The 25262-nt window shown below is 36.1% G+C and overlaps 1 protein-coding gene across 1 annotated transcript; it reads right to left on the minus strand.

Moving 5' to 3' along the window:
• Positions 1-23644: 23644 nt before the first annotated feature.
• On the minus strand, positions 23645-24049 carry LOC124634123 (microsomal glutathione S-transferase 1-like). Its single transcript, XM_047169543.1, has one exon. The coding sequence runs from the start codon at positions 24047-24049 to the stop codon at positions 23645-23647; it is 405 nt and encodes a 134-aa protein (XP_047025499.1).
• Between the last annotated feature and the right edge of the window lie 1213 nt (positions 24050-25262).

Here is a 25262-nt window from a genome sequence, read left to right on the forward strand (position 1 = left end):
TATCATTCACAGAAACAAGTAGAAGTAAAATATTTATAATAATAAATAAATAAACAATAAAATATTTATAATTTTATTAAAAGTGTTAACAACCGATGTGTAAAATAAAGCAATTTTATAAAGCCCTTATTGAGCTAAAAAAAATACCTACATTAGTTCCAAGTCAAAATGGAAAACGATGTAATTTATCGCGAAAATGTTTACGTCACATGCAATCGCTTTGGTTTTAAGTACGAAGAATCTTTAATTGGCGATCGTCTATTTTTTGTAGCATTTAATTAAACCGTTTTACTTGAAACATTGCTGCATTCGTCCAACTTGGTAGTTGTTACTAATTCAAAAAAAGAAAATACTTAATTACCTACTACATAGGCAGAATATATGAAAACAAAGATACAGGGAACCCTTAGCTAGATGAATCTTCAGGGTGAGAATTTAATATCTAATAATTTCAAATTCCACAAGGTTAAAAACTCATTTCTCGAACAACACCAGTACGAAGGTATCATCTTTATTTAATGCAAATTTTCTTACATAGCATCTCTTATGGTGTAGTGTTTTTACGGTGTTCAGATAACGAGCTTGTCCATCAAGAGTATTCTTTGAAAATTATTATTTATAAAAGAAATGTGGCTGTTTTCAGCCATGAAGGTTTCGCGTACAAGGTTCATTCTACTGAATAAATGTGTATCACTTTTAAAAACATTTCGCTACCTGCTCAAGATCTGGCGAAAAGCATATTTACATAAAAACTAGCATAGTTGTTCCTTCTAAGTCATGTGTGTTTACGATTGAGAAAAAAATCTGTTGTATTTTACAAGTTTTGAAGCATAAGTAGCCATCACGTCCTAGCTACCCTACCTATACCCATTAAAACTTTATTTATGTTGTTACTTTCTAGTAGCAGCGAGTGAGACCATTAGGTTATCATCCGCCAAATGACGGAGACCTATCGTAAAAATTAAATACTAAAGAGGTCATTAAACTTTATCGTTCTTGATACAAAATATCCTGCCTAGATAACCGAGACTCACTTAATATTCGAAGCAGCTACCTTCGAGGTCAGATCCCTACGTCAATTAAGGACCCCTTCGTTATAAACTGCAACCTTTCTGAACACATCAAAGATTTTTTATAAAAGAAATACAGTATTTTGTATGGGATCAGCTATTTATGAAATATGGCACGTGGGTTGGTGGCTAGACCCGTTTTTAGATGGCAAATTTTCTGAGCGAAGGTATGGCTAGTTCCCCATTTTACCTAAAAATTGATTTGGATATTGTGCCTGTTCCCAACAGCTGTTGGTTTTGATATATTTTAGGATTAGTCTATGACTAAATAATTTTCAAGGCTAAACTGGTCGCCGGGCTATAGAGTAAGCTCTTTAGCCTGGCAAATCCGGCCAGACTGGAAAATCCAAATAATCGTAATCCTTTGCGCATGCCACGCTTATATTTAAAAAATCCATGTAATGCTTATAATGAAGATCGAATAAGAAGGCTGTTCCAATTGATTGCCAGATACTCAACAAACAATGTAAACAAGCTATAAGATAGATCAAGTCTACGTTCAGCAGTGGACGTCCTATGGCTGAGATTATGTAGAGTAGCATATATTTTTTCCCTGAGTTCATCTTGATTTAAAAGAAACTGTAAAATCTACTGGAAAAATCTGCCATGCTGAGGACTTAAGCATCCGTCAATTTTTTATTTATAATATTAGAGGTAATAAAATTTAAAAATATTTAACATTAAGTTTCTCAATTTCATTATAACAATTACTCAGGTTAATATCTAGGAACGTTTTCATAATTCAATTATCTACAGCGGGTCTTGACCTCCCAAAATTTTAATAACGCTCAACTTTTCTATTTTCGCATGAAAGGTTTCTCATTAAATATTATCTTTCTATACCCATCCAGCTGGTTAGGCCTTCATTATTAATGTAGGTTAACTCTTAGCTGGATGAATAAACGTGAAGGTATTTATTAGTACCTATAATTTCTTTCGATATTCTTCACAAAAATGTTTGGGACAATAATTGGTCTTCAGATTATAATTCATTGGATTTTCCAACCCGATTAAGATATTTTAAGCAAATTGGAACACAGTAGTATATATGTTTTATTTTAAATTAACTTTTGACCTTACCAAAAATAAAATTTATCTCATTTGCATACTACTTTTTTGGCTACCGACAGCAAACAGAGAGCTACAAAGAACTGTATTAAAAACGTAATAAGGAATGACAATGCTCGAATGGAAACGCCACAATATTTCCTGTAATTCCGTCGAAATTACAGCCTACTTTGTTTACAGTAAAACAATCTCTTTTATTCCATTCTGAACCAATCTACCTCATAAGACATTTATTAAATTTTCAACTAAGACTACGCGCACACTGAAGGCTAAAAAAAACAGTCGGCCGACAGTTTGAACGATAAAAGATTTTTTATAAGTTCTCATGAATTCAATCAGTATTACCGGCTAAATACCGGATCTTTGTTATGTGCGTACTTCCATTCATCTTCATACTGATTTATGAGCCCAAACTAGCTGTCGGCCGACTAGAAGTTTGTAGTGTGTGAGTACTCTAAACCAATAAGCAGGGCTTCGTAGCTAAGAGAATTCAGGTTTCACCTGACTTTTATTACCCTTTTCGTTTTATTTAGAACAATTCTTTTGCTGTCATGTTCGCGGTAAAGGATTCCTATGTAAGTCCCATATATGGTAGCCTAGAACGCTTGTAAGTAAAAGTAGTTAAGTAATTTTTAAACGGATTTTAATCGGCAATATTATTTGGTATTTATTCTTCAGTAATCAAATACGTGTTTTCACATGTTCAAGCAAATGTGTTCAAAGTTACTATTTCAAAGTTTTCGTTTTATATCACTTTCAAAGAAGCATAAAAACGACATATTTATAAACCAGAACAGCAACATTTTAGTACAATCAACCAACACTATGTTACGAACAATAAAAAAAAATCGGCCGCTTAAAAAGCATGTGCAGTGCCTGAAATAATATGCGGCGATTCACTATAGAGTGAACAAATTGCATATTTATCTCAAAGTTCGCATCGGTTGGGTCCATTGCATTTCATGATGATTGCTTTTGAGTTCACCCTCTAAATTGCTATTTTGTTACTACGGGAGTTTAATGTGAACATTTTCAAAGGAATTTGGTGGTTATTTGGTGTGATAATGCTAATGTTTTGAACTAAATACCTCCTGTTTGGTGTTGTTATCAAATAGTGAGTATTGGTTAAGGTAGCAATAACAATGGTAACTAGCGCTTTGTATGTACAAAATGTACATTGTACAAGAATATTTAATTCCATAGATAATAGATAATTCACATACTATAAATCATGACAGTGGACAAATAAAAAGTACTAATAAAATAGAGAGAAGAAAAGAAAGAATTCCTAATTTTGGTGACAATGGAAGTAAACACACTTATTCATAGCTTCCTGTTCCAATTCCGTAGTGCATTAAGGTTCTCACATTCTTTAATGTGCAGTTAACATCTATATGTGACAATCCGACACCTCACTGAGTGAACACAGAATCGAATCTTGTACCGTCACTCAATACTGAAACGTCATGTGGCTCATAAGGTATCTAAGGAATGGTGCCCAAGGACGGTACGGCACGGAAACGCATTTTACTGCTTGCACTCGCGGACACCACCGACGACGGTCGACATTCGTTTAAATCAAATTAGTTGTTTGTCCGCGAGATCTTTGGTTTTGTAATCAGAAGGGCAATAAACCGCGCCTATCAAACTGATACAGCCCACTTATTTATCATCCCGTAGTGGGGAGAACAAATTTTCCAGTGACTAATAAAATCATAATAGCTAAGACAATGTTGACAATGAAATAAAGTTGAAATTCCAATGACTCAACAAAGCGAATAGTGTTTTTTTAAAATAGCATTTACAATTTACTGTTAAATAATATTTTCATTCGTCCCCAAGCAAAACCATGCCGTGCCGTGCCGACAATGGGCACCCGACCCGAGACTTACGACGGTACGTCAATAAATCAAGCATCAATTCGCATCACTAACTCGATTGCTCACTCACGTCTTCAGCTATCTCGGGTCAGTTTACACTCGCCTTGATAAATTAAACGATTTATGAGAACATCTCCGTCTTGGTTCGCCCCGATGATAAGCTCTTACTTCTACGCCACGCAATGGATGTGATTCAGTGGTTGTTCGCCGTAAATCAGTCACCGCTTGACGTGATTTCCGACGCGAAGCAATGATAGCGAAATAATGATGATGTTGCTCTTAAAATTTTGAGATTTACTCAAAATTCGTCGTGCATTTTGAGCTTCGGTTTTGGTTGAATTCTACTCCAATATAAGTACTAAAAGGGTTTTATCACGGTAGCTGACTGATTTACGCGTGGTGGCCTAGTGGGTAAAGTACCAACCTCTCAAGTATGAGGGCGCGGGTTCGATCCGAGGTCAGGCAAGTACCAATGCAACTTTTCTAAGTTTGTATGTACTTTCTAAGTATTTCTAAGACACCATTGACAGTGTTTCGGATGGCACGTTAAACTGTAGGTCCCGGCCGTCATTGAACATCCTTGGCAGTCGTTACGGGTAGTCAGAAGCCAGTAAGTCTGACACCAGTCTAACCAAGGGATATCGGGTTGCCCAGGTAACTGGGTTGAGGAGGTCAGAAAGGCAGTCGCTTCTTGTAAAGCACTGGTACTCAGCTGAATCCGGTTAGACTGGAAGCCGACCCCAACATGATCGGGAAAAGGCTCGGAGGATGATGATGACTGATTTACGCTAGCATATGTACTTACAACTCTTTACAACTAATAGGTAAGGCTTTTCTCTACAACTAAGGAACAAAACTAAAACTATTTTGATAGGTCAAGAGCTCAAGGTCAGTTTAGATAACATTCTAGTCACACCTAATTATTAAGTGAGAAATCACCATAAGCCAAATACCAAAACCACATATTTTCTTGAGTAGCTATTTTTCATTAATTACCTTCACATTTCACCTCTTTTATTATTAATTACTAAGCATGAAACTACAACCAAGATAGCTCCATTGGCAACATAATAAATGGACTATGCAAAGTTTCCGTTTAATGCATTATTTTTCCCGATTCAGACAGGTGCGCCCATATTGCACTAACATTGATAAATGATGTGGCAAGCATTAATAATGACCATAATGAGACAGAGTTTTCCAATGGATGGAAAAAAAATATATAAAATATCTGGTGAATATGAATATTGTTTATTCTCTCACACTATTTTGTTTAAATGGTAAATTTTAATCTTACTGCAAGTGCACTTTGAAAAGTACAAATTCACACAAAATACTATTGCGATCACAAAATAATGATTTAGCTTTCATTTGAGTTACTTAAAGTTCAAACCGACGACACCTCATAAAAAAGTGGATTAATTTATTCAAATACCTATGTAATATCTAGAAGGAAAGAAGGACGCATAAATTCTACTGGAATCCAATACTTTTTACAATGAAGAGCAACTTTTAGATATACCCAGTCAGTTTCGAGAAACTATTTTAAAAAGTTCGCGTCTAGACTCACAAATCATGGAAGATTCTACGTGCCAAACAGGTAATAAATAAAAGTTCCAGCAATATAATAATTCAAAGTGAGAAATATTCGCTTTATTTTGTTCAGAACGCAATAAAAGAACAATAACATTGCTGAATATTGTTTCTTATTGTTGAAACTTATCAGGAGTAACGTTTGACTAAACTTTATGAATAAAAAAATACTTCGTATGGCACCTTATTTATATTTTATGTCATGTTTTTTGAGAAATGGATTCGTTTACAAATATTTTATGAGAACTGACAGATGTGAAAGGTTATATCTGATAGCTGTTACAGCTATTTAGGAGGCATTATAGTTCTCACATACATCTATAAACTGTTATCTAAATAACTTATTGGATGCTTATCGTATACCTATAAGAAGAAAAACTCTATATAAAATATTACAACATATAGGTACCATTTCACAATTTGGCCACTATATCGTCCACGTTTCCGTCGTTACGTTTTACAATAGTTTTTCTTGTTTAGACTGCAAATAAATTCGAAAAGAAAGAAAACCACTCATACATACTTCTAGTTACTGTTTCCGCTTTCAAACTGCTGAATTTATACAAACAAAAATTTTCTAATAAATCAGTTCAGTTCCTAAAAAACTCGAAAAGCAAATATTTTCATGCATAAATTCACTTTTCAGCTAAAAACTCAACACCAACCGTTTGTAATAAAATGAATGCAACAGATGAAAAGTTTGTTTTGTTACACGGCATTTCAACATTTTTGTATTTATATTTCTATACAATAGTTCAAAAACTACAGAACTGAAAATCACACATAAAAATCCAGTTTTCCTATTCACGTCATGACTGTTCACGTTTGGTCGCATATAACTAGAATTTTCTAACATTTGTACAAAAATAAATCCTAAAACTAGACGCGAATGAAATTGTGTATTTAAGCCAGTCTATTGAAAGTAACAGTTTACCTAAATCCTGTCCAATAACATCGCAATTTTGTGCCTTCTATTTTTATAACCACGTTTATGCCCTCCGTCCACGGCTACCTAGTATAATTTTCAAATAAAATACATTTTGCTGGCAGCACAATCGCGCAAACCGGCTGCGATTTAAACATTGTAATGGTCTAGATAAAAAAATAATTCTCAGATTTTATACTCTGGACTGGAATAAACGTTGAAATAATATTGTAACTAGCTCGCTTTGCTGTGGGGTCTCGGTGCCCGAATGAATGTGTAAAGAGGCGAACTCGTTAATTCCAACTAAAGTGTTCAAAATACGGGAATGAAACGGTTTTTTGCCCACGTTTTTTATACTGAGTTTCTTTTTAGTAGTGTATTTTGGATCTTGATCGGTTTTTCTTTTCTGGTTGACCGAACTTTACGTCCTAAGAATCATCACCTGTACTTACGTTTACGTAAGTTTAACGGGGTGAGTTGGTAGTATTGTATACCTTTTTTTTTAACGACGTCAAAAATCATCAAATGACCCCTCACGCTGTGGGTTAGCAGCGGTGAGGAAGTGTCAGACTCAGTTACTGACTAAAAACCGTCGTGTTCGCGGTATCTCTTTCGAACAACCCGCAGCCCCGGCAGGCCTTGGCCCTGCTGGGCCCCGCTGGGGTTGCTGACATCTCTTTGAGGAGCGCGTGGAACAACGCGCGCCGTCGACACGGGTCTGTCGTCTAAGCAGACAGAGGGACGATGAGCCACCCGAACTCACCGCCCACAGAACCACGCCTACGGTGGCCGGGAGTCATCTCGCGACACCCGGCGCCTATGGTGTCTACCTGGTCCAGCGCGGCGGCCGGGATGAGAGGTGCGAACTCTCTGGCGTTCCGCCTCCTCCTTCTCGAGCATGACCGCTTCGCAGAAGGAGGCGACGGCATCCCATTCCCTCTCGCCTCGGACCATGGCCTGAACCAGGGCCGAACGCGAGAGGTCGCCGCCGCCCAAAGCCTCGACGAGGACCCGGCGGTGCCCTTCCCACGCAGGGCACTCCTGGACTGTATGGTCCACCGTATCCTCGGGGCTGTCCGCACAGTGGTGACACCCGGGCGCCACCTCACGACCGATTCGATGCAGGTACCTCCCGAAACAACCGTGTCCGGTGAGGACCTGCATCATGCGATGATGAGGGCGCCGTGACTCCTCCCGAGCCACTCCTCAAAGAGGGGACTTACCGCCACTATGGTGGCGTGCCCTAGTATTGTATACCTAAAGCGGATATCAACATTAGAAAATAACAAATCATCCACATCTGCTGAAAGTCGTAAAATAAAAGCACCGAAGTTTGGTGGTTTCTACATCGCAGTTCATATGGGTAAAGCTTAAGATCATAGACGGAACGTAGATGAGACATACTTAGATATTTTGTACTATTTACAATTTGTTGATCATCAAAGGATGCCCAGAGTTGAACCATTTTGATATCTTAACAGCTAGACAAATGAATATAATACAAGCTTACAATCAGGAGGACTTCCCTTGCTTCCTTAATCTGGTTTCGCGTCACTTGGATACTTTGTGCCCCATTCAATTCACCTATGGTGCCATGCCAGTACATTCCGCGGTCACTAGTTTACGTTTATTGTGCCAATAAACTACGAAACCCTTGAGTGCACTGGCAGGAGGAAAAGTTTCGGGCGCTGAGACGGAATCGTGATAGAAAAAGGGATGAGGAAACTGCTTTTATTTTAAGGGTTAATGTTTGGCTTGCAATAAAGAAGATGGATCAAAATTGCCCCACGTCCTATAACAATGTGACGTATCTCAAAAAAAAGGTAAAAATGTTTAAAAAAATATGGCATACTCTCTAATTTACTTTTTTTACACCTTCATACGAAAAAAATGCTTTAAAAATTGTTCAGGCGCTGTAATGAAAACATCGTTCATGGGACTATTTTATAAAATTATTTTTTTGTTTGATAGGGTACCTATACCTCACAGGTGGTCCCATAATCACCAGGTCAGGATCTGATGATGGAAACCCTGAGAAATCCAGGGCAACTTTTGAAAGTTGTAGGCATGCGCAGGATAAAAACTTGATAATAAGGTGTATGTCTTATGATACTATGCAACAGTGAAGGTTCGGAGCTGACCTGATGATGGAGACGAAAGAAGGTCGAGGGAACTCGAGAACCGAATATGTAAACTACCTCGTGTTTGGGCTTATATTATTTGTATGGAATAAACCTTTGCAACCGTGAAGGTTTGGAGCTGACGTGATGATGGAGACCAGAGAAGAGCGAGGGAACTCGACAACTGAATATGTAAACTACCTCAGAAGTTGGTGTCTAATGAATGTACCTAAGTTTCTTTCCCCACCGACTTCTAGGCTGATGCTCCTAAGAATAGTTTTTTTTGCATTTCAGTGTTTTTAGGAATCGGTTTTATTTTATTGTAGAAAAGTTTTTTTATTTTTGGTTTTTCAGTGACAAGCACAGTTTTCATTTTCCGCATAAGTGGAAAGTTCTCATCAATACAAATAATATAAGCCCAAACACAAGGTAGTTCACATATTCAGTTGTCGAGCTCCCTCGAACTTCTCTGGCCTCCATCACCAAGCCAGCTCCAGACCTTCACTGTTGCAAAGGTCTCGTCAATACGAATAATATAAGCACAAACACGAGGTAGTTTACATATTTAGTTGTCGAGTTCCCTCGACCTTCTTTCGTCTCCATCATCAGGTCAGCTCCAAACTTTCACCAATGCATAGTGTTATCAGACGTACACCTTATTAACAAGTTTTTACCCTGCGCATGCCTACAACTTTCAAAAGTTGCCCTGGATTTCTCAGGGTTTCCATCATCAGAACCTGATGTGATGGTTATGGGACCACCTGTGGGGTATACCATATCAAACAAAAAAAATAATTTAAAAAAATGGTCCATAAATAGTCCCATGAACGATGTTTTCATAACAGCGCCTGAACAATTTTTAAAGCATTTTTTTTCGTATGAAGGTGTAAAAAAAGTAAATTAGAGAGTATGCCATATTTTTTTAAACATTTTTACCTTTTTTTTGAGATACGTCACATTGTTATAGGACGTGGGGTAATTTTGTATGGATTGTGATCCGTCTTCTTTGACTTAAATTGAAAGTACGCATAAGAGGTCATTAATTACATATACTAACTGGCTCAAGCCAGCAGTTGTACCAGTTGAAAGTACTTCACATACTTGGATAGAAAGTAGCCTACAGCCTTCATCGATAAATGGGGCTATATACATAACACCAATGTCGGTTCGACACTAATGTCCAGTTACTTCTGTTGTCAAGCCTGTGGTAAGAAATGTCGCTCTCGTATCGGTCTGTTCAGTCACGAAAGGCGTTGTATCACAGACACCACCACATAAATCGTCTACAATAGATGAAAAGGCCGTTGAATACATAACACTGAATTGTTTTCTTGACATTATCTCGTTCAAACTATTCAGTTTTATAATATCAGTACCTATAGATTAATTTAATTCGGAAACATCAAAAACAATTAACAACAATTGCTATTAAAACAAATGATCAGGTATCGTTACCAAACAACACAGTTGTCGTCCGTTCGACGCAATTAAGCGTCAGATAATTGAAATAATTATAACAAACAAGTCTATAAGCACGCCATCTTACCTCAAGTTAACAAGCCCTGATGTTTACAGAGCCAATGGACCGAGTTTATTACTTAACTGGCTATTAGTAGCTGAGAATCGGTTCTTACTATTGTTCTAAGAAGTGAATAAATGCTAAGAAAAATGTTTGCTGACATTTATTTCAATTAATCTTCTTTTGAAGAAAAGTAACTTCCAGATTTCCATGAATTTATCAATTTTCTCAGTTTATTCTTGCTCTACATTACTTACTTTATAAGTAACAGGAAGGTATTGTAGGGCTATTATCTTTTTTTTCTATATTCTTATATACTCATTTATATGCCACAGTTCATCCAGTATTCACAGTTTACAGACGATCTGTTAAAAAGCTTTTTACTTCATCTACCTGCAGTACAAGTAAGTTTTCTCTAAAGAGTATTTCTGTTAAACTTTAAATAACACAAATGAGCGTACCTTTCTGTTTTCTACATTATTATTAGTCAAGCTTTGTGTCACGTATGTCACGGTAGGCGAACATTTAAAGGCATTGCAATGGCAGTGTGTGCAAAAATGTTACACGTTTAATCCCTGCTTCCCACAAATTTGGACTTCGCGTCGCTCCGATAAATGTCGTTCCGGGTAGTTAGTCTCGCAATCCGACGCGGTAAAATGCTGCCAGCCTGAAATAAATACGTAGTTCAAACGTTGTTATTTCTATTATTTTTCACTAGGGATCAAGGGTTTGTAAGCTGGAACTCTGTTTATTTAGACATTCAAATGCTATATAGCTCTTTAAATGCAGATGAAAAAATCCCTTAATTTTCTTAAGACTTACGGAATTCCTATGCTCTGTTCGCTATTTTAAATCCTCAGAAGAGCAAATACACTGAAGAAAAATGTCTCAATTTGTACAAAAAAAATAGAAATCCAGGTGCATTTTCATTGTATCACAAATTTTAGGCTGTTTCTATCAATAACGTACAAAATAGCGAATAAAATCGAAAGTGACATAGTTATCGAAAACAAAAGGTACTTGTATTGTCTTGGAAGATGCTAACTGACTTGTGTGGCAATTACTCGGAGCCGTCAATGATGTTATTGTTAATCGAGTTTGCTTACGATTGAACTGCTTGAAAGCGTATCGAATTTACTATCACGACGCTCGAATAACAAACAATTGCAACGTTCACAATACTAATACAAAGGGTGAGTTTGAGTTGAAATGTTTAGGTAAAAATAGTTGATAGATTTTACTACGTTTTATGTACCATGGTAAATTATAACGGGTGTGTCGTTCACAATCACATTAAATCCTATCGCATATACTTTATGATATTCTATGGCGAATTGTAAAAAAAATAACCTAATCCATTCAGTGGTTTAACCACAGGATTCATTTTTCGTTTTTATAATTTACAACATCATGTGTAAAGCAGAGATAAAGTTAGGAGTATCGAATGTTTTGATCAGTTGACAGCTGTCAGTTTTCAAGGGAGAATTTCAGAGTGCCTAGTGCGAGTTTTGCAAGTTATTTTTTTCGATGCGAAGATTACCATACCATTGAATCACGTAGCACTTATCATAGAATTGTTTATATAATAAAGACTGTCATCAGTACTTGGTCGTATTACACTTGAGCTCACTTTTGCGAGTGTAATCATTATTAACCGGCAAAATGAAAGAAGAAGTAATACCTAACTCATGTGACGTAGCATTCGACTCTTTATTTCAATAGACTTATAATTACGTATCGAGTTGCGAATGCTGTCAAAACTCGGAATCAGAGTGCTGATTCCGAGTTTTGAATAATGATTACACTCGCAAAAGTGAGCTCAAGTGTAATACGACCAAGTACTGATGCCAGTCTTTATTAAATACACAATTCTAAGATAAGTGCTATGTGATTCAATGGTATAATAATCTTCGCATCGAAAAAAATAACTTGCAAAACTCGCACTAGGCACTCTGCACTCTGTTGTTTGTAGTGACTGACTTTTATATGGTGTTCTAATTTTCGCACATTTTTAATGTATTTACTTTGTTTGAAAAATTCATTTTTTTTATTTTTACGTATTTTTCTTTTTTCTTTGTGTTAATCGTCATATAATAACCAGTACATTAACGCATTTAATTTAATGTGATTGTGAACGACACACCCGATATAATCCTGGGTTTTGAACACTACACTTATTTACTGCACGTCTTGCACATAGGTACTTTTTCATGCAAGTTATATTTATGTGATTCCATTCTGCCATATGGTGATTTGCTAAGGTTTTAAAATAGTAATAAATAACCTAGTACAAGCGAGTAGGTTAATAATAGAAGCGTGACCCAGAAAATAAAAATACTATTATATTTTCAAAATATTCTCTTCACATACCAATGATTGATATTTTCACATTAGTTTGAAGGATCTCTTGAACAAATCCTCCTATTAGTCAGCATGCTACATGCAGATGGGTGATTACTAACGGACTTAACTCTGTCCAGAAGCGAGCCACATGAAAACGAGGATTAGATGAAGTACTACAAACCACAAGCTGATTAAGATTGGTAATGCAATCACTGTCGAATGAAGACTAAAGCGATTATTTCAAACTAACTCCTCGTTTCCACAACTCGTGGTTTCGTTTGCGTCTTATATGAAGCTTTTCATTTGACAATTAGGAACTTCTCATTTTGTATTTTTTGACGTGACAACGTCTTATAAATCGATGGAGCCGGCTGCACGCACGAAAAAACATGGCTCATGCGGCGTTACCTCGCTCTGAGGCGTTCCGTTTAAGGCTTGAAGTGCAAGCGAGAGCACGCAACGAGTGACAAAGAGGCACGATCGGCCTCCGCTTTCGGCAGCGTTCGACATCTGACGATCAATTTCTTATGACGTCACGTTCGACTATCGTCAGTAAACCGACTTTACAGACAACCGTTTTTTTTTTTTTTTTATTAAAATCGTGCAGTCGGTTTGGCCTTAATAACCGACCAAATTATTTACTTAAGCATTACGATAGAATTGCGATAGGTTCCCTTTACATAAACGTATTCATACAGGATTTCAATTTAGGATTCCAATTGAATTGCTGTCAGAGTTGCTGTACCTGCTTTGGCCTAAAACCCATTAAACGAGTAATATCATTCTATGTTCCTTGGCCAAGAATAAATCAACCTTTCCCTTGCCGTGCGTGCCCTTGGTGACAACTAAGGGATTATATCAGGTCGGAATCGTAAGGCCCTCACGACTAAATCACGGAGGCCTAAAGGTCAAACGAGGTTTGCTCAAAATATTTACTTGATTATAAACGAAACTGTTGATGTACCTACAAGAGCTTGATCATTGGTGAAAGGGTTAAAAAGAGGTCATCAGGAAGTTGCCATGAGAAACTGTAGTTATGGAATAAGATCATGAGACCTTGTTCTGAAAAATTAAATTGGATATAAAGTTCTCCCAAAAGGAGGCCCGCAACTTAATTTCGGTCACAATCTCGGTCACGAGCAGGCACATGTAGCCTATAGGCTACCTTCGCCACCCGCTGATGCCTAAAATTGCTTTCTACGCAGCGACTCGTGTAATGTTCCGTGATGACACGAAAAATAAAGTTTTCCGAGAACTAGGTCCCTATATTTGATAAGTTACGATTATCTAGTTATAAAATTAACTCCATATTGAATTAATTTGTCCAAATCAATAAGTTTAAAAGGAAAATTCAGCCAATACTCCACATTTTCATTCATCTCACAATCCCGGAATTGTTTCAGGAACGTTCGTTGAATATTTTAAATTCTAAAAATAAATTCGCTCAGATCTCTTTGCACTTCGGCGTTTGATACATAATTTATCAAATACTCCCGTGACGACGTCATAAAAATCTTTCACATAAAAAAAAAAAAAATGTAAATGAGCATCGGGAAATCGTGGTCTTTATTTGTAAGCGTTGACTCTCGCGGGAGCGTTATGATTGCTCGAAACAATTTGCTCATGTACATTAAATAATAGGTTTTAAGTGACCTATTTAATGGTAGAGATATTATTTTATGCACGAGTGCTGAGTCTTGTTCACTGGAGACTCCCATTCGATTGCACTCGCGATCAATTTATTGGCCGCACCTCCGCTGGAATTTACCGGCAATGCTCTCAGCGCTCGACGATATAAAATTCAAAACGAACGCTCGTATTGAAAATGGAATGGTAAACAAGCAGTAGTTATCTTTTAAAAGATGATGAAGTTTAAGTTTGGTTGGTTGTGGATTATTCTCTGTTTAGTAATGATGAATTGTTACGTTTGTGAACGCTAATTTTATTTGTTTGAAAAAAAATTGGTCAGTGAAGTACTTGGAAAGTCCAATCAGACAATTGAGTGCTTTCTTTGTCAGTTTTATTCGTTCCATACAAAACATCCGTATTGAACAACTAAATTACTTCTCATTCAAACGTTAATGAATAACAAATCTTAAGCCATTCTTCTTAAACAAAGTCGCGTAAAATCAATTTCCTTAAAAGCAATTGAAGCAAATACATCGAACATTCGAGTGTTAATTCAATTGGGTTTCTAACAAAGGACGAACTTCAGTACAAGACGGGTGACGTCATAGCTGGTACAGTCGCGTTCAAATTCTTATCATATGGTACAGCAACCGCTAATACTTGTTATTCCTTAGTTTCTAATGTTATTTTCACCCTTGAGCGGTGTCCTCGTACTGGTAAATTGAGCGTTTTGTTGCGGTTCAGTGGACTTGAGTCGGTGACTGTACTTAACCATCACAATGTGTTTTAGTTAACTCGTATGCTGTCAACGTTGCGTTTGTTTTATTTATCGCTCGCAAATGCTGCTGATTCGTTTTCATTGGAGAAATTCTCTAGAGATCTGTAGCCATTTAATTAACTTGTTATTTTCTTTATTAAAACAGATACTCCTATAAGGCTACTCGTGGAGTTTTTAAATACATAGGGTTTTAAATACATAGGGTCATTTAAATACATAGGGTTTTCTGAAATAAAACTTTGGTGTCCCAAATATGAATTATTTCAGTAACATTCAGTTATCGATGGAATATACCACAGAAAATCTAGAAGACATCGATTAAAAGTAAGCCATATCAAACGTTAACTTGGAATCGGTTTGCTACAACGTAATGGTAGAACATGATTAAGTGTCTGATCGGAACATATGACGTCACAGAATGAAACATAGCTTGTATGGAGTCATCTGCTTCTATCTGATCCCACAAGAGTGATTGATAGGGTTTCCTAGACTGTGCTACAATTACTACTAATATTACTTGGCCACATCTGTGCAACCTGGATAATTAGGACCTCTAATAATGTTGACTTATTTTGATAATTTCGTTTGTAAATGCAAGGCACCTGATTTTCCCGAGCCCTACGAAGTCCCAACGACACTTGTGAACAAAATGAACTCATAAGTTTAACAATCACATTTTATTAGAATCCCTTTTAAAATGTAATGAGGACGCTTTGAATACAGATCCGAAGACGGCTTTTAATGTTATTAAAATTAATATGATCCTACAAAGAGATAGCGAAAGTAATTTTCTTATTAAAAAAGTCCCAAAAGGTTCGTTATTTGTATACAGTTTCTAAATAACCATCTTTATAAGCAAGAAAAAAAACGAAATTGAAAACGGTGTTAATTGTTCCTTTTTTTAATGTTGTTGTCCTCAAGTGTATACAGTCCATTATTTTCCGCGAAATGGGTTTAGTAAATTTCCCTGCTGCGTAATAGAAAATGTCATTATTTAAATTCTTTCCTTGTTTATGAACATTGCCTCATCCTTTAGCAGAATCTGGTGAAAAGGTTCAAAATACAAAAAAAGTGGTAAAAAAATATTTTTCTTTATTCCATTGAGTCTTTAAAATGAATACAGTTTTGTGTTGTTAACGTTACACTGGATAAAAGAGAGGAGTCACGTAGTCAACATATTCAAATGAAGTACCTACAATAGAACACAGAGCTCACATACATGTGACAATACACATATAGAATACTGCACGATTTCAATGTAACTATTCATTGAAATGTAACATTTTCTGGTCGCGTTTGTATTTGGCGAATAATGGTGAAACATGCAATTAATTCAGACTGACCACTTTGCGGTGGTTGCCGATATTTAGCTAACAGATTATTTGATACGAATAAGATTCAGTTATGATAATATAATTAGTAAACGAAACATATCCACAAGATACATAGATAGAGGTAAAATACCCCATGACGTGCCAACGTCACAAAAACTTGGTATTGCACGAAATTGATGAATCTATGGTGTTGATATGGGTAGAAGGTAATCCACAGTTAATCTGGATATGAACACTCACCCACGTCCTTGTTGCTGTTGATTAGGGTCGTTATTAACCCATCATCACATACATCGTTTAAAATATCTAGGGATACGAATTGAATCCTTTAAGTTGATATCAAAGACATTATACTAAGTATTTTGTAGGTCTATCAGTGTAAATATCCTTCTAAAAAACTATATACTCATTAAACGCAAGGGTGATTACATTCAAGTATATAACAACGTACACCAAGTTTAAACGCAACAATTCTCAAACCTAACAATTTCAGAACTTCTCAACTCCGCACGTAACGTTCAAACTCCACAGAAACCAATACAATACACATGAAATCTTACAATCCAAAACAATTGCTCCACATATATTGCTTCAAATGACACTTTAGGAACTGTAACAACATTGCATCAGGTTGTAAAATTGTATTACGAGCTACTTCGAACAGTTCGGATGGTGTCTAACGGCCTCAACATGGCTGCCGACCGATAATAGCGTTGTTTTCGGCTTCGGAAATGCGACCGACGCAAAGGAAATTCAACTGGACGGAGGAATTCAAATGCCCTATTGCTTAGTGTGCTTACCGTGCCTTGTATTTGTTCGGGGCAACAGCTCCTAAAGTATCATGGCCTAGATTGCACTGTGCTGGAAGAATGACATTGTTTTGTTTTATAAAAAGTTTGTCCTAAAAAGCTTGGGACGTAAGATGTATTTGCGTGTGTACGTGGGTTTTTCTCGCACTTTCTTTGCTAGATTTGGATGAAATTGAACTTTACTAACAAAGGGACATGAAAACAATCAGTACGAATGCAAAAAATAGTTAACTAAGTGTACGTCACTTAATGAAAAGTCAACATCTCATTTTCATTAGTCTATTATAAAATATGAACTTCAGATCAACCCCTATTCACCTAAGCGAGGTATCAAGAAACACCTGACTCTGCACTAAACATAATATACGAGTATATTAGTCTCACTAGCTCGTCTAAGCTGATGCCACTGAATATTAATAATTTACATACCCAAAGTGATATCTGATACCTAACTTTACATTTACTTAATAAGAGAGAGCAATGACCTTACATTCTAAGAGGGAGTTTTGCTTTCTATTTGAGAGCAAGAAAATAAGACTTCTATTCTAAAACCTAAAAATATTTGCTCTCCCGTCACTGGTACCTGAATATAATCACATAAAGTCAAACTACCTTCAGGCACATGTATCTCACCAATATGAGCGTGAAATAATTGTACTCCAAATAAATAAAAGTCAGCAATAAATAATAATTCATTGAATTTTGTTAGTTGAATTTTCACGTCAAGCAATCAAAGTTGCAATGCACCAAGGCCAACTCGATACATTGTAACATAACACAGTATAAAAATCTCTCTGTGCCCACCCCCTACTAATGCTAAGCTTCCAATAGATGGCATCGGTCTAATATCAACGCTCGAGTGACAGAGGCAACTGCCGATATGACGTGATTAGTACACAGGTACCTACTAATGACGTCAGAGTATACTCTGTACTTCTCCTTAGAGAATATATTATGAAGATGGGTAGTTTCTACAGGGGTTAGCAACCTTTTAGTATAATGTAGCGAAATGGAGCTTCGGACAACGGACTGGTAAGCTAAGATTATATGAATAAGAAAGTACGTAATGTTTCTAAATGTTTGTGATTATTTCTTTCAATTCTTATTTAGGTGACATAAAGAAGGTTTGCAGATAAGAGTATTGAATAGGACGGTAAAACAAACAATGATGATGAATGATGTGATAATGATGTGGTTATATGTTTGGTAATAAATTATAAGATCATCAATTCAATTTTAAGATCATGAACTTATTACCTAATGTTTTAGTATACCTATTTACTATATTATATTTTAGTTGTAGAATTAAAATTGAATACAATATATAAGTTCAAATAAAAGCCTATGTTTATCTTTTCTTTGTATTAAACCATCTTATCTGTTACCTAAACCAACCTACTTAAAAAACATTACACCGTCACAAAAACAACACAGCATCAACCGATTCAAAACACCAAATAAGAAGATGAGGTCACGTTCAAACAATAAACCTTCGCATAACAGTGGAACATCACATTACTTCAGTCTACAGTAATCGTAAAGTCTTCATAAAATTCCCATAGTCTTCCACTGTGTGTGAAACGATGTCGTTTTAAATGATCGTGTAGACTCGAGTGGTAGGAATGTAGATACAGTTAAAATGTTCATGGCTTTAAGTTTGCTTGTTACATTTCTTACATTGTTTTGAAGATTGTTTAAGTTGATATATATATTGTTGGAGATAAAGTGATATGAATGTTGAGAGCATAGATAGATAGATTACTATTTATTGTACACCAAGAAAATTATCAAAATTAACAGCATACTAAATGATTAGATATTACAGAATGCTCTTCTTTAAAATAATACACTTATATATTGATAACAAATCTGTCTAAGTATTAGCTATAAAATGGCTAAACAGATTTTGATTAAAAACGGTACGGTTAAGCCTGACAGTGCGCTAGAATGATTTTTTTAAACAGGAAACAACTAGATAATAATATACACGACACATGTATGTCTATAATTACCTACCAAGAATTATAGAAATTAACCCTACCATCCAAAGGCCTTTAACTTTGTTATAATCATTTAAACAGCCTGCTACTTGCAAAATAAATAAACGCTTATAAACCACACGATTAATTATAAAGCGATGTTAGATAATGCAAACGTGGTTGATCAAACATCGGAGCTGGCGTAGCGGCGTAGCTGCGTAGCGGATATTCCGTAGCGTGCTACGAGCTTCATACAATATTCGTAGCTAATAGTGCAACTATAAAACAGAAATTTTGAATTCCTATCATAAAGTACAAAATATATTTCCGCTAAGAAGTATTTTATTGTATGGTTGCTTGGTTGCCAAAACAGTGCAATTCAAAGTCTCTGTGATAAGTAACAGAAAATTATCTTTTCATGACTTGGCAGAGCTACCGGATTTTCATAATAATTTGTCGAAATATAACTATGTATATATAATAACTGTAAAATTACTCTTTCACGTTTCATGCTTATATGTATCCATAAGACACAAAATTATCTTTGGTTTGGTTATACTATATAGTCAAAAATCACTCTGAAAAGACATCCAGGAGTGAGTACACCTGATTTTTTGTTTGTTTCATTACTTTATTTAAATTAATAGATATCAAAACGATTTATACCCGAACCCAAGCGGATGTCCTGTATAATAACATATCATTTCAATTACGAACAAAATGGATGGGCTGAACGCCATTTTTTAGCCGACAATATTGAGGGACCTCATGTAGCTAAGTTCAAGTAATGGTGTTAGTATGTACTTACGCAATCGTCAATTATGATTATACGAGTATGTATTCAATCAGGTGAATGCTGAATTATTACATTGTGATGCTTTTGAAAAATCATAACACGTGGCTGTGGGTGAGCAACTTATTTAAAAGAGTATGCTTTAGTAAGTAAATGTACACAGAACAAAATGCGATTGATTGAAAAGTCATATTGATTGTTTATTCAATAATGTAGGTTTCATGTACATTTCAAATAAGTAAACAGAACTTAGATTTCATGTAAAAGTTTTTGAAATCTTTCACATTCAGACGTAGAAAGGTTTTAAATTTAAACCATAATTTACATTATTTTAAAGATTGATTACGCCGTCCCTATCTGCAATATCAATATCGAAGATCCAAAGTTAACGAACGATTTGACCATGATATACGGCACATCGGAAGTTCTTAATACTTCCTATACGCGTGTAACTTACCATATCGTATCCACAAGCGATCCAGGATAATTTATGTGCGATAAATCTTCCAAGTTAAGCTGCTTTCAACATAATTCATATCAATATCATTACATCCGGGTCCACACGTGCCACAAATATTACGATTAGGAAGTAAGGTAATGTATTAGTTACCTACTGTTTTTCGCGGTTTCCCAGCGTGTGGACCGGAGACGTTTTGAGAGAATCTATAGATTTTATTTACTCAAACATCTTCTCTATACCCACTCAGTAGCATCCTTGAGTGGAGAATTTCTTTTCGTTGTTTTTAAACCGCTCCACTCTGCTTTGTTGAGTCTGAACCCAAGGAAGTACATCACACAACGAGAGAAAAATAGACTCAAAAATATGATCTTTTCATCTCATTCTGTTCATTGTTTTTCAGCAGAACTAAACAAATAATAACGAACACATTCGCATTTATTTCCGAAGAGATAAAGACTGAGGTACACTATTTATTTTTTAATCACTTTAATGATATTTCTTAATACCAGCGTTAATTTTCAATTAATAAACAACGTAATTCAAGAACGGAATAACTTAAAATTAAAGTATTGTTTCCCCGAATTCCTGAAATAAATATAATTATTCCAGCTTAAGTTCGCTATAATCAACAGAATGGTGCCTACTTTGTTAATTGCTTCGCTGAAATATTTTTAATACACCTTCTACAGTATTCTGTTTTACTGAAATTGGTAGATCTTTCTTATCGACTTAACATTATAACATTCGGTTATAATCATCATTTTAGGGATCCAGCAGAATACCAGCGTCAGGTATTCTACCTGACACATGCTGAGCTGGACTGTCATTCGGTGCAAACGTAAGACACTGCACCACGCCGTTAATTTCTATTTGTATTTTATGTTTCTCTTTCTACCCACTTCTTGTTTTGTTTTATTTCTTATTGTGTATCTTTATGGTGTCTTGTCGTTTGTCTGAATAAATGTTTTATCTATGTATCTATTTTATAGTATACTTCATACCTAAATACTGACACTAGTAGACTTGTGACACATACACACAAATAATCATGATTCTATTATTTGTTATTATCATAATAAAGGACATAAGAATTTTGTAATTGAAATGAAGTGTAGCCCTATTTATTTAAAATTACAGGAGTCGTCTGTATTTACAAGTGCAAAAAAGTTGTAAGAATAGCTAAGTAATAGTATTGTAAGTTAGGCTACACCTTTCTCAAACTCTATACCTCTCCTATATACAAGCTATATACAAAAAATAATTTACCTAAATCAGGTGAGTACTAATTTGGTGTACATAGGTGTGTCAGATAGACTACTTTTGCATTTATAATATTAGTAAGTACTTCGCAATCAACAACAATTTCAATCGAAATGCGTTTGCGGGTAAACTATGAACAGACTCGCAAGAACTATCAATTGGTCGTTAGCACAACCTGTTGACAAACTGCGCTAACTAAGTTCGCACAAGTTCACACTGACATTAATGGCTTACCATACACGCGATGGTGAAATATCTGAGTTATGTGACTTGCTTGTTTGTGCGCAAATTAATTTTGGATCACTTAAAATCTGTACTTATTTGGAATTACTCATCCGCTTTGTTTTTTTTTTGTGTTTTAGATATCCCATTTATCGGGGAAGACGTTTGATCCATGTCCGTGAAGAAGTTTGCACATGACGCAAGTAAATCCGCACGTAAAAGCTCGTCCCGCTGCTGCCAGAAGCTTGTAAGTTTTGTATTGAAAAACCGGCCAAATGCGAGTTGGACTCGCGCACGAAGGGGTCCTTTTGTTGTTATAGCTGCAACAAAAATACATCTTCTGTGAAAACTTCAGCTCTCTAACTATCACGGTTCATGAGATACAGCCTGGTGACAGACGGACGGACGGACGGACAGAGGAGTGAAAACACGCGTTTTACCCTTTGGGTACGGAACCCTAAAAAATGACTTGCAAAACAGATCATTACATAGATAAATTCTAAATTAACATGTTTACTATATTTTTGTCCTGCAGAAAAATAGTGCATGGTACTTTTGATCACGTAAGCTACCTATAGGAAATCAGCAGGTTCAGAAGGAAAAGCCACTACCATAAACGGAACATCCTTCCAAAACGTTCCACCACAGTTTACCAGCTCAACCACCATTTTACGATAACGTTCAAGGAAAGAAAAAAAAACAAAAGACCCTCTGAGACATTTTCCCGTTCGACAATCGAATGCGTATGAGTGATCGGCCGATTGATTCCTCAGTAAGTAGTACAATGTGCGTACTGGAATACAAAGTGAACCCGAATCTTACGAAATAACATCGTCAAGGATAGTTCCTTTGACGTGAAGCTTTTTCTATTGAAAAAAGGGGGCAATTGTTTTCGTGAATGTTTCGACATTCTCTTTGTGATGTGTCGCTGAAATGTTTTTGAAACATGTCCGCTTGTGTGGATGATGTGTTTTTCGAAGTGTAGATTTTCATTGGTGTCTGAAAAGTAAGAATCCGCATTACTTCTTACTAACATTATAAATGTCAAAGTAACTTTATTGTTTTAAATTTTCCGCCAAAGCTACAGATTTGAATAGATACTCAGTTAGTGTGTATCTTGTCTCGAGATACACGTGGAACCGCTAGGAACAGGTACTTCTAAATTAACACAAGTCAGTAAGAAACACTTCCAACATCTCAACAAATGACCAGATTTATTCTCAAAACGACAAAAATCTACACACATACATTATACAAAAGTAAAAACCAACATCAAGAACTAAAAATTCCACAGTAAAAAATCCATTAAAACTTTCCATTTTCTATTTCATTCCATTGTAATACGGTTATATCAATAATAACTGATAGAGTCAGTCGTTTCCTTACACTCTAGATCGCACAGAACACAATCTAAAAAGCAATTTCCTTTCCGATTTAGTTGCTCAAAACGAGTCATCGGAACTTTACAGTGAATCTTACAAGTATTCCATTTATTGCAGGACTAGCTTCTGCCACCGGCTTCGCCTGCATCTTGTGGGAATTACTTCTCGCACCCGCATAAATAGCATGTAGCTTAGCTTCCTTTGATTAATGGGCTACATGACACTTGGAAGACTTCTCATATTGGACCAGTAGTTTCAGAAATTAGCGCGATTAAGCAAGCAAATCAATGAACTCTTCAGCTTCAGGGTAGGAACTATCGAAACCAAGGAAACTTCGAAGCAAACGCAGCATTATCAAGCAGGCGTTTTGTATAATACAGTTTTGTACAAGACATTCACAACAGACATAAACTTTTGTTCACGAAACTGTCACATCTTGCATTCACGGCACAGATCACAATAATTTAAACAAAATATTAGTCAAATTGCATCTCTGTAGTAGTACACAACATACATAGACATGTAGCAAGTAATCAGATACGACAGAATGAGTGCAAAATCCGTAAAAACGGGTGGTACTGGTCTAGTAGCGTACCCAAGTATGACTATCATTCTTGCTGATGTGAACATTCTAAACAGACTGATGCCGACGTCTGGGGGAGGTCGTGTAGTCACGTATAGGGCTCCAACCAACCAGAACGGCGCTAAGTTCTTGAGCTCCGATAGATATGCGCGACGAACGATGTCGGGGTTCGGGAATATGCCTTTCCTCACCCATGTCATTGCAGCCATAGGACTCAACGCCAATAGTTTCACCACCAATAAAGCCGAATGTACCATGTACGTTTGAGTCAGTGGATGGTCCAAAGTTATTGTTATCGTCATTTTTATTTTAATATTTTGAATGTGTTTGTTTACTTTGCAATTTTGAAGTCTGAATGACGTTTACATTTTTTTTTATGGTGACATTGGCAAGCCTGAATGTAGGCCTGAATAGAGGTAATTTGGCTCTTGCCAGGGCAGGAAATGAAAATATATTATATATTTGCCTTAATCAGAGAATGTATGCGTATTGTCTCATTGTGTGGGTCGTAAACTTGTGAGAATTTCATTAGCCTTACCATACACCAGCTTAGCAGTACATAAAAAGGGCTTCAATGTCATCCCTTGAAAATATAAAGATCTGAATATATTTTCATTGTTATTTCAACACCTTGTGTGCGGGCCCATCTTCAATCTTACCTCAGATTTAAATAAACTAATATTTTCTATATAGTTGCCATACTGCAAAGCCTGCAAAGCAAGGCTTTAAGACTTCTTAATCATCTCTCTTATTTAAGTAAAAACTTGAGCTCTAGGAGTCACTTACTATTCAAGGCATTTCTTACTCTTCATAGTAGCAGGGCCACTACTGTTCTCCAGTTGCAAAATCCCTCAACGAGTGAAGTACCTAACAACTACAGCACGTAAAATAACCTACAACTCATACAATGTTTAAGGTTTCGTTACTATCACAATTTAACCACATAATCCTGAAGAACTAAGTAAGCAAACATCATGTAGTTTTCGTCGCATCTAGGTATTTTGACAACTTCAAAATATTGCATGAAATTCTAGGCCGGACTCTGCTCCAACGCAGAAACTTCTAAACAAAGTAACACATGCTCTTGCTAACGAACATATTTTCAAGCAATTCAACCAAAGAACTGTGGCAGTACGCCAACAAAATTTCCAGACAAAGTTGATGACACGATGTCATATTCAAGCGCTAAGCCAGCTATTCCGATTCAGAACTTTCTTTGAACCCAAATGCCTGCAAACCACTGACAAGCTTGCACCAAGTTTCATCTGTAATGCCAGCTTCACACATTCATATTTCACCAACATTCATACCAACGTTTGAACAAAAAGTAGTCACAAGACCAACAGTTACCAACTTCCAAAGTTGCCATGAGGGCCAATTCAATTTGGAGCCTGCATAGTCAGTGTAAGTTATACGATTTAAACGCTGTACAAACGTTTTGGGCCAATATTCGGAGTTGGCTTTATCAATACTTTGTAAAGAATCGACAAGTCAGTAACATTGCTCATTACTGAA

The sequence above is a fragment of the Helicoverpa zea genome, chromosome 10 (genome assembly GCF_022581195.2).
Source record: "Helicoverpa zea isolate HzStark_Cry1AcR chromosome 10, ilHelZeax1.1, whole genome shotgun sequence".
Classification (NCBI taxonomy): Eukaryota; Metazoa; Arthropoda; class Insecta; order Lepidoptera; family Noctuidae; genus Helicoverpa; species Helicoverpa zea.